Genomic DNA, 14162 nt, shown 5'->3' with positions numbered 1-14162 from the left:
GAGGAAATCATCTTATGAACGATCACATTAGCTTTCTGTAAAAGGTAAACCTCGGGTCATCAAGATCCCCTGAACGCGAGACATATTAGTTAAGATTAAGATTGACATATTTAATTTAACTATAACTATTTTTCATTACCGACATATATAAATTTTTTACTTTTAACAATTTGTACCGCAATATTTTTTGTTAATTTTGTATTCATAAATAAACCTAGTTTCCAATTTTTATAGGCCAAAAGACAAAGGAAAAAAAATAAAAATAAAAAAAAATAACACAAAATAGCTGACAGTCTCGCCGCCGCCGCCGTCCGCCACGTCCGCTGCCGGTGATTAGTTGATTTTCATTTCACTTTTAAACTTTCATTTTACGTTTTCTTATTAATTATTAATAGTTTATTCGTTAAACTTACATCTCGATGCGAGTTTAGATACACGACGTATATTCTAAAATTCACCTAATTTGCGTCTTTATAGTTTGCAATTGCTAGGGTTTATGTTTATGTTTAGGGTTTATATATGTATCTGATCAAAACTTCATCATAGTTTGTTTTTCACTGTTTATGTTTAGGGTTTATAAATATCTTCTTGTATACTTTCAAGGATTAATTCTTAGCCACCCTTGATTGAGTCAATTTCGAACCTGGTTTGCTATTTAAGTAGCTGTAATTGTATTTATTGTTTTTTTTTTATTAATTCGTTATTACATTACATTTTTCTGTGTAGATTTTATGCGAACAATTTGATTAATGTCTAGTAGTTTAGATAATGTTTCATGTAAATTATTTAAAATTTTAAGCTTATTGTGATTGTTCATGTGTTTGATTTAAGATCTGTATTTTGAAGAGATGACTAAGAAGAAAAACCCTAATGTGTTTTTGGACCTGTCGATCGACGGTAGTCCTGTCGAAAGAATCGTAATCGAGGTGAGTGTGTTGTAACTGAAGACTTAATTTAGGCTGGATATGGTCGTTTAAGTCGCTATTTAGATCTAATGATCTGAAACTTGTAGCTTTTTGCGGATGTTGTGCCAAGAACAGCTGAAAATTTTCGAGCACTCTGCACAGGTACGTGTTGACTCTAGGGCTTAATGTGTTTGATTTTTTGAAAAGATTGTATATTTACATTGTCGTTACGTTATTGATTTTACTGTATAGGAGAAAAGGGTATCGGAAGCACAACTGGAAAGCCGTTACACTACAAGGGAACAGTATTTCATCGTATTATAAAAGGATTTATGGCTCAGGTAAAAGTTAATTTGGTTACCTAAGTTAGCTATGCAATGTTATATCTAATCATTGCTATGAGTGTTTGTTTTATTTAATTTAAATGCAAATCATATCATTGCTGTCGAGTGTGTAGCGTAACAGATTATAGATATGGGTAAAGGGGATGAGACCTCGGAAATCTACGACATATTATAGATATAGCCATATAGGAATGTGTTTAAAAAGTTAAGGACAAATCATAGACAATTTTGGGTATCATGAAATAAATTGCTCCTTTCTGATCCATTTGTCTTCTTATGTCATACGTTTACCCTAATGATTGGGTTATTTGGCAGATTATTGTTTGGGTAAAGAAGTATATTATCAGCCGTAGACTAGCAAACTTTCTTTGACTGTCGGTAAATAACCTTTTAAGCATATATCATCCTCAAATTATCAGCTGTCACGGTTGAAGTCCCTGTATTTTTTGCGTCAGATTATGATAAACTTTGCATCAAGACTTAGATAAAAATAAATCAAACACATAAATTAATATATTCAAAATTTTGAAGTCTTATATATCACAATCCCCATTTTGGTATATTTCTCTCATTTTCTTTAAGGGTCTAACCGTGTAAGGGAACTAATTGCTTTGCTGTAAGTAAACATGTCATGTATTTCAAAAAATTTGCACATTTTATGTTTTTCTAATTTTTGTTTGTTGCTTGTTTCCATTCAGTTATAATTCTCGTCACATGTGTATGTGTCTTCTAATGCTTCCATTAATGCAGAACCTGTTATGTTGAACATTTTATTTACTCATGCATGTTACTTGTATCACTTTGCTATCAATTATAATTTCGATTCAAGTCGCAAATTCTGCCATTTGACAAAAAACTTGAATTAGTGAATATCTTAAACATGTGTAGTACTTTTACTCTTATTCATGCATACACACATATTATCTTGCGACTTGCATTTTCTCAGACTTGAAAGAGTTTTGCTTGTGTTTACACCTCATTTTGTAAATTCTTTTGTATTATCTTTGTAAGTATAGAAATTTTTTTTTCTTCTATATAGTTTGAAACCTGTTTATGCTGACATGTCATTTAATTATTTTTTTTTGTATACGTAGGGTGGTGATTTCTCAAAACACAATGGTATGCATTTTCTTTAAATCTCGTTCTTGAAAGAGTGGAGAAGGTCTTTTTAACTTCCATCTGCATGCTCGGATTTCGGATATGTAAGGCGTGACTATTTGATGGTTTGCAGGCACTGGTGGGGAAAGCATTTATGGAGGAAAGTTTGCAGGTATTAATAGAATAGGGGCAATTGCATAATTATTAATTTCCGCAATTCAAGCTCTACGAGTATTGTATCTTATGGGCTTAATGAGTTATTTTTTATTACGAGTATTCTTTTATTAGCACTGGTACATTATGTTTTCTTGTAGATGAGAACTTCAAACTGGATCATAGTGCGGCTGGTATGCTCTCTATGGCAAATGGTGGCCCGAATACAAATGGTTCCCAGTTCTTTATTCTCTTCAAGCGTCAACCCCATCTTGATGGGTTAGTCATAATCTTCTTGGACTCTTTGTTTTATTTGTACCAATTCAAGCAGATTAAGCATCGCCCAGTCTTTATTAAATGCAGACAAACTTCTAAATTAGTTTAATTAATTGAAGTCTGGATTATTAATGCTTTTACATCTAAACCCTAAATCAGAAACATCAAAAAATGTGTTTGGGATGCAGACCGTCTCAACCCAACACTACTCTGACCCATTACCAACACGCCCGTCTTGCAACCTCGATTTTTGTACAAGTATGTTGATTCAGTAGACGCCTGCAAAAGATTGTTCCCCCCCTTTAATTATTAATTAGCATTGTTTATTTTCTTATTCATATTTTTAACTCGGTACATATCACTATAAAATTTTCATCTGTTTTCTGAACTTAAAGCCAACTAAAATTGAAACTACCAATATTAGAAACCCTGGTTTTATTGGTTATATGCCAACTGAAGTTGAATTAAATACTGTTAATAACCCTGAATATATTGGTTATATGCCAGGAAACATGTTGTATTTGGGAAGGTAATAAAGGGAATGGAAACTATCAAGAAAATTGAGCAGTTGGGAACATCAGATGGAAAACCTACTGGTTCGGTAAAGATCGCAGATTGTGGTGAAATCTTTGAAGATAAAAAGAACATTGCTGTGGGGTCTGATAAAGGTTACTAATTTTTTACTGGAACATTAATAATTATTAAGTATTTTAATTATGAGGATTAGAGGTGGAAATTTGAACCCATGTATTTATGTATGGGTTGATATGGGTTATGCCGTATCTCTAATGGGTCTGATCTGATAAAAGGAGCTCAATGGAAACAGTTCAAAATAGTGAAAGTTGCCCAAAATGTCTCTTTTTATCTTTTAAAAAAATTCAAGCAACTTCTATACTTATTAAAATAAAAGTCCAGATTGTTATTGTAGTAGTATAGTCTTAGCTAATATATTTGACACATTAATTTTATAATTTAAAAGTTTTAAAAAAGGGACTGACAACACGTTTTACTCATGTTGACCAATTAGCCAACCTACACATTATTTACTTTTCAAAAATGTACACTTTTCTAGGTAAAAAGACAAAATCTGGGAAGAAAGCTATTTCTTCTGATGACAGCTCTGATGGAAGAGCTAAGAAACGCCGCGGATCAACTGTGACCGATAAACGGAAGAAACGAAGAAAGTACTCATCATCTGAAACATCCAGCTCGGGTTCAGATTCTGATTCTGATTCAGATTCAGATTCAGATTCTTCAGAGAGTGATTCCTACTCGGAGTCTGATTCAGATTCTTCGAGTTCTTCTGGTGATGGTAGGCGTCGGAAGAAGCGATCAACAAAAAGAGATGGCAAAAAGCGTAAGAGTAAACAGAGAGGAGCCAAGATATTAAAGAGAGGCCCGGTTGCCAAAAGATCAAAGCGGAAATCGAAAAGGTTTGTGATGTATATATAAAGTTCATTCAGAAATGCAGTCACAATGTTCATTAAACAATACTCTGTTGAGTATCTGATTATTGTGGTTTAAGCACTGTTTTTTGTTTGTATGAAAAGATCCTGCTTTTAATATTTTGATTATTTAGGGGTTTAATAATCAGTTTGAATTGATTGGTCGCGTACTCGCTGCAATAGAATAGACTGTATAGGGTAAATATAAGTGTTTTAATCCCCTTATTTAACCTAATTTTGGAGGACTTACTCCAATCTCACATAAGGCATCTCCTTTTATTACTTCCACACAAAAATCGATTTCTGGTCATTTTGAAACATTTATATTCAAACATCTCAGTATCTCTTATGACCCTTTTGTAAATAGATTATATGATTTTGTTACTTAACTTATTTATTTTGAGTTGCATAGGAGCTCCCAAGATTCAAGTAAATCAGAAAGTGGTAGTAGTGGCAGTAGTAGTAGCAGCTCTGATGATGGAAAAGCAAGTAGGCGTGTTGCAAAGACGAAAAATAGACCTCCAGGTTTATGTTTAATAATTAAAACCAGATGGTTTCAAAGCCTTGATATTGATCGGTACTAACGTTTTGTGTTGCATATTCAGTCAATAAAAACCCTCCCTCACCAAAAAAACCCGAAGCAGAGCTGCAAAAGGATTACAACTCAAAGAAAACTTTGGCTACCTCATCAAACGAAGAACGCGAGCCTACTTTGAAGAATGGCGAGCTAATTAAAAATGGGGTTGATAAAGAAACCAAATCTGTTAAGGCTTTCAGTAATCAACATCATCGTTCCGATGAGTCAACCAAATCCAGGTTTAGTTATTCATGGACATATCCTTTTTCAGATGACATATTTGGCCTGTTTGAGATTAATGAATGAACCCGAATCGGGCATTTCATTAGTAAATGAGTCTGGATTGTCAGTGCTATGTTTTCTTATTTATGTTTTCATGTTATTAATTAATAAATCAGGAGTGATGCAAGTCCTGTAAGATCTCCATCAAGAAAGTCTGGCCAAGAAAATGATAGAATTTCGTCAAGAAGTCCACCTGTACGAAAAGGGTCCCAACCGTCGGTGGCTGAGAAGCGTTTGTCAAGAAGCAGATCCCCAAATGGGACTCCAAAACGAGTTAGGAAGGGGCGAGGTTTCACCAAGGAATATTCATTTGCTCGAAGATACCGTACACCAAGCCCTGAGCGGTCACCTCGCAGAACTCAGCAGTATGGGTACAATCAGGGAAGGTATAATAATAGGTAATGAAGTTTGTTTCTTTATGACTTGTCTTTTTGGTCTATACCTGTAATTTTTTTTTATCGATAACTATAACTAATTAAAGCTTGAATTGTTTCAGATATCCAAACTACAGAAGATATTCCGAGCGGTCCCCACCACGTCGAAATAGAAGTCCTCAAAGGGGAAGGAGCCCTCCCAGGTTCTCTATCTATCTAGTGTTCTTTAAGGGGCTGTTTACCTTTTGTATTATTAAGTCATGTTTTCATTTGCCTCTCTTTGGGAAGGGGTGTCTGATTCTATATCTCCTAGAAACAAACCAATATTCAGATTAAGTGACATATTAAGTGACAAAGAAACATCAAATTTACTTAGTGAGTTAAGAGCTAATACTAAAACAGATCATTGAGTGAGTATACATAGTGTAGGACCTGATGGCCTAATCGAACATAAAGAGAAAAACAAGAAGAATTGAATGAGAACTCACCGTGAACCCAAAAACTCAAGGCTTCTTTTATTAAACAGAGTAAAAAGTCTGATACATAAAAAAAAAAAACTGAAAAAGAAAAATAACCTTTGTGTTCTTTTTATACTAGCTGGAAAGGGTCCTATTAAATTAACATATCATAAATAACTAGGACTCTAGCTCTTCCACTTTCCAGCCATGACTTTCTAGATCTCTGCTGCCAATTAATACTGGATCAAAAAACCCATTGAGCCCAATCACTTTGCAGCCCATTAACAACTGACCCATTCCGCATCTGCTTATTCCTTCTCCTGTAAATCTGACCATAGTGGCAATCAGCTGCACCTGCATCATCCTCCCCCCTCAGAAGGACTCGACCTCGAGTCAAAGTCGTCCCCTTCGTAACAACTGACCCATTCCGCATCTGCTTATTCCTTCTCCTGTAAATCTGACCATAGTGGCGATCAGCTGCACCTGCATCATCCTCCCCCCTCGGAAGGACTCGACCTCGAGTCAAAGTCGTCCCCTTCGTAAGGCGATAAATCAGCGACATTAAAAGTACCAGAAACATTATAATGACCTGGAAGCTCGATTTTATATGCGTTGTCATTAATCTTTTGAAGAACTCGAAAAGGCCCATCTGCCCGCGGTTTTAACTTGCCAAAACGACCACCGGGAAACCTTTCCTTGCGCAAATGAATCCAAACAAGATCCCCTACACGAAAAACAACCTGCTTGCGACGTTTATCCGCATGCTCTTTATAATGCTGATTTTGTTACGTGATGTGCTGATGTACCTGCTGGTGCAATTCTTTGATATATTCAGCATGCTTGCGACCTTCACTTGCACTTTCAGTAGCCATGGGTCTAGGCAGTAAATCGAAGGGAGTAATGGGATTTTTGCCATACACAATCTCAAAAGGTGTTTTACCCGTAGTGCGATTAATAGAGCGATTAAATGCAAACTCGGCCTGCGGTAAAGTAAGATCCCATTGCTTAGGATGTTCACCCACGAGACTACGCAACAAATTACCCAAACTTCGGTTGACAACTTCCGTTTGACCGTCGGTTTGTGGATGATGCGAGCTACTAAATTGCAACTTAGACCCCATACGTGCCCACAAAGTACGCCAAAAATGGCTAACAAACTTAACGTCTCGGTCAGAAGTAATAGTCTTTGGAATACCATGTAGACGAACTATCTCCGCAAAATATAACTTTGCCACCTGACTAGCGTCAAATGTTTTGTTACATGGAATAAAGTGAGCCATCTTAGAGAACCGATCAACAACCACCATTACCGAATCTTTGTGACGTTGCGTGCGAGGTAACCCGAGTACGAAATCAAGACTTATATCCTCCCAAGGACCATTAGGCACGGGCAAAGGAGAATATAAACCCGAATTGGAACTAGTCATCTTAGCGATATGACAAACTCGACAACGATTGACTACCCGATTAACATCCTTCAACATATGTGGCCAATAAAAATGATCTTTAATCAACGCCAATGTCTTATCCCTTCCAAAGTGACCCGCAAGTCCCCCTGCATGGCTTTCAACTACAATGTCATCACGCAACGACCCATACGGAATGCACAACCGATGCCCTTTAAATAATCATCATGAATGAAAAAAGTACGAAATATACCTTGTGAGCAGGCCTCCCAAATCTGACCGAAATCTTGATCAGTAGCATATGCTTGCTTCCAAGTTTCGAGACCAGTAAGGTGAACATGCGATAGATTGAGCAACGAATGACGCCGACTTAAGGCGTCCGCGACTTGGTTTTGCACACCGGCTTTGTGTTTGATAACAAAAGATAAAGCTTGAATTGTCTCTACCCATTTAGCATGTCGAGGATTCAACTTATGTTGTCCATGTATATATTTCAAGGATTCGTGGTCGGAGTAAAGAACAAACTCATTTGGTAACAAATAATGGCGCCATGTGTCGAGACTTCGAACAATGGCATAAAACTCTCGGTCGTACGTTGAATACTTTCGTCGAGCCTCATTAAGTTTTTCACTAAAATATGCGACCGGCCGATGATTTTAACTTAGGACGCCTCCAATACCAACTCCTGAAGCGTCACATTCGACTTGGAACACCTCGTTGAAATTTGGCAGTGCAAGGATCGGTGCTCTTGTAACCAACTTTTTTAAATTCTCAAATGCAACAGTAGCATCATTGGTCCAAGTAAAACGTCCACCTTTCATGCATTCGGTAACCGGTGCGATCACGGTACTAAAGTTTTTGATGAAACGTCGATAGAACGAAGCCAAACCGTGAAAGCTACGCACCTCATGAATGCTCGTTGGAAGAGGCCAACTGGTGATAGCCTCGACTTTACTCTCGTCCATCTTAATCCCTTGGCCCGACACAATATAACCCAAGAATGTGACTTCGCGAGTAAGAAAATGACATTTTTTCCCATTCGCGAATAACCTTTGTTGGCGCAAAACTTGAAAAACTTCACGTAGGTGCTTCAAATGTTGAGTCACATCAGGACTATAAACCAAAATATCATCGAAATACACGACCACAAAACGCCCGATGAAAGCTTTGAAAACTCGATTCATTAATCTCATAAACGTGCTAGGAGCATTTGAAAGACCGAAAGGCATAACCATCCACTCATATAACCCGTCTCGTGTCTTAAACGCGGTCTTCCATTCGTCACCCGGCCGCATTCGGATTTGATGGTAACCGCTCCTCAGATCAATTTTAGAAAAAAACGTAGCTCCATGTAATTGATCAAGTAGATCATCGAACCGTGGAATCGGGAATCGGTATTTAATTGTGATTTTATTAACGGCTCGACTGTCAATACACATTCGAAAGGTTCCATCATGCTTTGGTACGAGCAACGCAGGCACCGCACACGGGCTCATACTCTCTCTTATCAAACCCTTTTCCAATAACTCTCCCACTTGTCGTTGTAACTCCTCAAACTCCTTTGGATTTAAACGATATGCGGGTTTATTCGGTATAGTTGAACCGGGTACGAAATCGATGCAATGTTGGACATCACGCATTAAAGGTAATCCGGGTGGTATTTCATCCGGTAATATATCCCTGAACTCAGTTAGTAAGGGTTGCATTTGACTTGGCACTTCTGTTACCTCCTGATTACCTTCTGCCATGACCAAAGCATACATCAGATTGGTTGTTTTGGCCTCCTGCCTAATTTCAGCCCGACTCAGAAACATATTAGGTTTAACTAATGACTTTTTGCGAGTATCCAAAGGCGCAAGTGTAATACTCACACCATCTTTTATGAAGCTATACGTGTTGCGAAAGCCGTCGTGTCGGGTCTTCCTATCGAATTGCCATGGACGCCCCAACAACAAGTGGCATGCGTCCATAGGGATGACCTCGCACCACACTTCATCACTATATTTTTTCCCAATCGAAAAATTAACCAAACAACGTTTATTGACTTTGACATGATTACCTCGTTTAAGCCACGTCAACTTGTAAGGTTCCGGGTGATCTTCGGTTTTGAGGCCAAGTTTCTCCACCATCTCGATAGACACGACATTCTCGCAACTTCCACCATCTATTATCATCGAACAAACTTTGCCGTTAGACGTTACCTTGGTGCGAAAAATGTTATTACGGAGCCATGAATTGTCATCAGTTGAGTCCACTGTTGCATTAAGTGCACGATGAATGACAAGTGCTTCACCCTCATCTGCGTACACAATCTCATCGTTATCATCCGCGAGGTAGACTCCCTGTTCAGCATCATGTTCACTATCATATATTGGCCCATAGTCTTCTTCTTTAATTGTGACAGTCCTGCTGTTTGGACAGTCACGAAGGTAATGCCCAGTACCGCCACACTTATAACATTTTGGTACTCGACTACTGTTCCCTTGGTTCGTGGAAGTGCGCTGTTCGTTTTTACCCTTTTCTGTTGGTTGTACGAATTTTGCAGGAGTAACAGGTTGATAACGAGAAAATTGTTGCTTGCTTTTAGCCTTCTTTTGTTGCTTCTCTACTTGTAACGCAAGGCGACACACCTCCGAAAACGAATTATACTGTTGTAGACTAACAACATCAGAAACTTCCTGTTTAATAATGTTCAAGAATCGAGCGATGACCTGCTCCTCTTCCTCTTTTGCACCGCATCTCATACGCAACTTCTCAAATTCTTGAATAGTTTCCTCCATACCTAGTGAACGTTGTTGAAAATTTTGATAGTCAACGAACGCCTCCTGCCGAAAAGTTACAGGCAAGAATTTTCGTTGTAATAATTTTTTCATCTTTTCCCACGTGTTTACTTTGGATTTTCGGGCAGCAGCCCTATCTTTCTTCACGTGTTCCCACCATAAAGATGCGTGCTTGCGCAACTTTATGGCGACTAATTTCACCTTGAGGTTGTCGGGGATGTCTTTGAGATCAAAGATACGCTCCACCGTGCTAATCCAATCTAGGAAATCATCCGGATGCATAGATCCGGTAAACTCAGGAATCTCCAATTTCATCCCTAGACCACGCAACGGATCGTCTTTGTGTTCCCAACGAGGACCTCTAGGGACGAAAGGATTCGTATCAGTCGTATCACTGAGCTGATCAGAATCACTTTCGTCAAAATCATGGTCACAGTTGAATTCCAATTCAGCAATTCTTCTCTGTAATCGTTCAATTTCGGCATAAGGATCGATGTGACCACCTCGTCCAGCGAATGTGTGGTTACCTCCTCTACCGAAACCCCCACGAAAATTATGTTCCGCCATCCCTGAATCTGATACCAAATAGTGTAGGACCTGATGGCCTAATCGAACATAAAGAGAAAAACAAGAAGAATTGAATGAGAACTCACTGTGAACCCAAAAACTCAAGGCTTCTTTTATTAAACAGAGTAAAAAGTCTGATACATAAAAAAAAAACTGAAAAAGAAAAATAATCTTTGTGTTCTTTTTATACTAGCTGGAAAGGGTCCTATTAAATCAACATATCATAAATAACTAGAACTCTAGCTCTTCCACTTTCCAGCCATGACTTTCTAGATCTCTGCTGCCAATTAATACTGGATCAAAAAACCCATTGAGCCCAATCACTTTGCAGCCCATTAACAACTGACCCATTCCGCATCTGCTTATTCCTTCTCCTGTAAATCTGACCATAGTGGCGATCAGCTGCACCTGCATCAATACAGGCCCTAAGTTGTGTTTTACTTTACGTTGATGCTTCTACTTTTGCATAATGTATGTGGTTCTAGCTTTTGCAAAATGGCTCTTGGGCCTGTTCGGTCCGTGTCCAAACCATAACTTTTGTTATGTACATTTAATAAACTGCATTGTTTGTGTAGGAGATCATGACTAATCAGCTAGCCTATAGTTTAAGTCGTGTTCACAGACGGCCCAGGTTGAGTCTGAACTAGTTCTATACCGGTAGCTAAACGATGGTGGTGTTTGCTTTTATTTAGAACATGATTATTTGTAATTATGTTTTCAAATAGTAAAGAGTTAATTAATAGGTTTTAGCAAATTAAATTATAAAATCTATTAATTGCGATTTGAGGTACTCAAAACGTGGTTACCACAACATAAGGTGGTAATCAGTTTTTTCTTTTTTCTATTATTTGCCCAAATTACGTGTTAAATTATCAAATAATCTGATTCTTCAAACACCTAAAAACTGATGATTTGATTATTGTCTCATTAAACGGCATAATCAAATCAAAACATCATTAATTTATAACACGTTTTGCTAGAGAAAATTAACTGATTCTAATTATTTTAAAACACATAATCAGTTTTTAAAACGCAAATTCAAACACCATCTATATAGCTTGGTTCTCTGTTCCCATATTCTCAAATTGTGTTCAATGTGTTCTAATCTCATATCAGACAACCGTTGTAGGAACTAGGATTTACAATGCCCGGTTGAAATTTGATTATTATCAATGAAATCAAGGAGTTTTCCAACTGAAATTGGATAATTTTAAATTTTATAAACATTTTTAGTAAGCAGATGAACAAATGTAAATTAAATTATTTATCTTTCCCATTATGCACTTATACCCTTTATTTATTCTCCTTGTAGATACAGGCGAAGGAGTCGTAGCAGGAGCATTACTCGCAACAGAAACCGTAATCAGAGCCAAAGCCCTGTACGCAGCTCAAGTCCAGTTGAAAGGCGGCCAAATATAAGCGACAGATTGAAATCCCGTCTTGGACCTAAGGTGGTATCTCCTAGGAGGTCACGTTCCCGCTCACTTTCTCGGTCGCCACGTAGGCATGCTAAGAATGTGGCATCTAGGGCTCGAACCAGGTCCCGGTCAAAGTCAAGTTCTAGGTCAACTTCACCTGGTGGTCAAAGGGGCTTGGTTAAAAAAGTGGCATCTATGGCTCCAAGTAGGTCTAGATCAAGTTCACCTGTTGGTCAAAGGGGTCTGGTTTCTTATGGTGATATCACTCCCTGAAATTTCTTTGGTGGTTTAATCAACAAGTCTACATCCATCTTAAATTGCTGACTGTCTCAGTTTGACCTGTTTCGTAACATTTTTTTGCTGTAAACTTAAATCTATTGGAATTTAGTTGTAATTTCGTAAGCGTATGTACGTACGGTTTCTTTCAAAAACTGCATGACACTTTTCAAACATGTTTTGATTATGTAGAATCATTGTCAATTTGACCTGATTATTCTCACTGACTTTGATGAATGAGTTTAGGTTTCAAAGATAGTGATCATATGACAATGTGCAACGTATTAGTTCAATTTGTTGAGAGGTCTTGTTTGTTAACTTGTTTCTTTTTATCTTTTGGAGAGATTTTTTAACGACAGCTTCAACAACCGTTTACAAGTCTCGAGTTAAAAGACCAAGACCAACCGAATCAGTAATAGACATCCGACGAAATGCCTTTCGAAGCCATATTGTCGATCGAGGGAACATTCTTACATTCAATTAGCTAATTTTAAATTATAATGCAAGTTAAGCTTACATTTAAAAATATATAAATAAACTACGTATTTCATCCATGATCATAAAAAATCAGCACATGGCATGAGAAACGTCAACCATGATACATTGACCAAGATCAAATGAAAGAACAGTGGGTTAGGCTTAACTAAGACTTCACTGCGCAAAGAGAGACACCCCTTTATTATTTTATATATGTTCCGTACCTTTTTTTATTATTATTATTAACAATTAATATTAGTTCAGTGAAATTTATTAAAGTATTTGAATTGGTCAGAAAATAATAAATATTCATGCGACAGCATCTTTTCATTTTTCAGTATTTTAATATTGAAATAATCAAAAATAATTTATGATCCAACTTTTACCCATGATAGGCCATTTTTTCAGGGTTTTGCTAAATTGACTAATGTTTTATAAAACCAAAAAATAGGCTATTTGTGAAGGAAATAAGGGACAAATGGCTCAAAAAGAAATGCTCTTATGGACATGGGAACTTGTAAATGCATATCATATCCAACTGCTAATTACCAAGTTATGTAAACCTTGTATTCATAATCGTTTAAAAAATTCATAAATCATAGTCAATATCTTATTTGTAGACACCTTACTATTTACACATGTCATATTCTTCCTAAGGTGAAATAAAGCCATGATATTAACCTTTAACACCCTAAAGCGGTTATTCATATTCAACAAAGTTTTCATACACAAGTACACAACGGCCATAATTTCATGCATGTTTTTTTTTTGGCATTGTTCCCTCAAGGCTAAACATTTAGGTGTTCGTGTGTTGCTAGAACTTTAATTGTTAATATGTGTTATAATTGAAATGCTAAAGCTAACAATAATCATTTATTAAAAAAACAATAAACTAAGTAGGGATGGTTTATTAAGACAAATGGTTGAGCAATGAGTAATATGTGCAATGAGTCCGTGACAATGAAGGACGGCGGTCTATGTCTTTAGCCACTAGCTTACTACCACTAACTTACAAAGACACTCCACTCCAATTAAACTGTACCATTATCTTTAATCTCTTTGACTAATTTAATTTCAAATTCAAGTTCAATTTCATTCGATTTTGCTTATTTGTAAAAGCAACATACGAAATTATTCGTGTAAAAACCTTGATAATTGACAATGCTGACCGTTTACCTGGCCACACCTCGAAGACAATGTTGTAAAAAGGGATACCGAATTATAGCAAACCGCTAGTAATATTTGAAATAAAGACAATAAAGGAACACCAAGATTTAACGTGGAAAACCCCAATAGGGTAAAAACCACGGGCAAGGAAAGAAGCGT

General features: G+C 37.1%; 1 protein-coding gene across 3 annotated transcripts; it reads left to right on the top strand.

Moving 5' to 3' along the window:
- Positions 1 to 267: 267 nt before the first annotated feature.
- On the top strand, positions 268 to 12548 carry LOC139899292 (peptidyl-prolyl cis-trans isomerase CYP63-like). Of its 3 annotated transcripts, none has more exons than XM_071882115.1 (14): positions 268 to 329; positions 832 to 926; positions 1013 to 1067; positions 1158 to 1246; positions 2344 to 2368; positions 2481 to 2519; positions 2662 to 2779; positions 3284 to 3444; positions 3849 to 4209; positions 4634 to 4746; positions 4827 to 5037; positions 5197 to 5478; positions 5577 to 5657; positions 11978 to 12548. In XM_071882115.1, the coding sequence occupies exons 2-14, from the start codon at positions 849 to 851 to the stop codon at positions 12354 to 12356; spliced, it is 1992 nt and encodes a 663-aa protein (XP_071738216.1). In that variant the 5' UTR covers positions 268 to 329; positions 832 to 848; the 3' UTR covers positions 12357 to 12548. The 3 variants fall into 3 exon arrangements, with proteins under 3 accessions (XP_071738216.1, XP_071738218.1, XP_071738217.1); XM_071882117.1 differs by having other exon boundaries at positions 847 to 926; positions 11978 to 12547; XM_071882116.1 differs by lacking the exon at positions 268 to 329 and having other exon boundaries at positions 606 to 926.
- Positions 12549 to 14162: the final 1614 nt, after the last annotated feature.

Source organism: Rutidosis leptorrhynchoides, chromosome 3 (genome assembly GCF_046630445.1).
Source record: "Rutidosis leptorrhynchoides isolate AG116_Rl617_1_P2 chromosome 3, CSIRO_AGI_Rlap_v1, whole genome shotgun sequence".
Lineage (NCBI taxonomy): Eukaryota > Viridiplantae > Streptophyta > Magnoliopsida > Asterales > Asteraceae > Rutidosis > Rutidosis leptorrhynchoides.
This window is presented reverse-complemented; position numbering and strand designations above follow the sequence as displayed.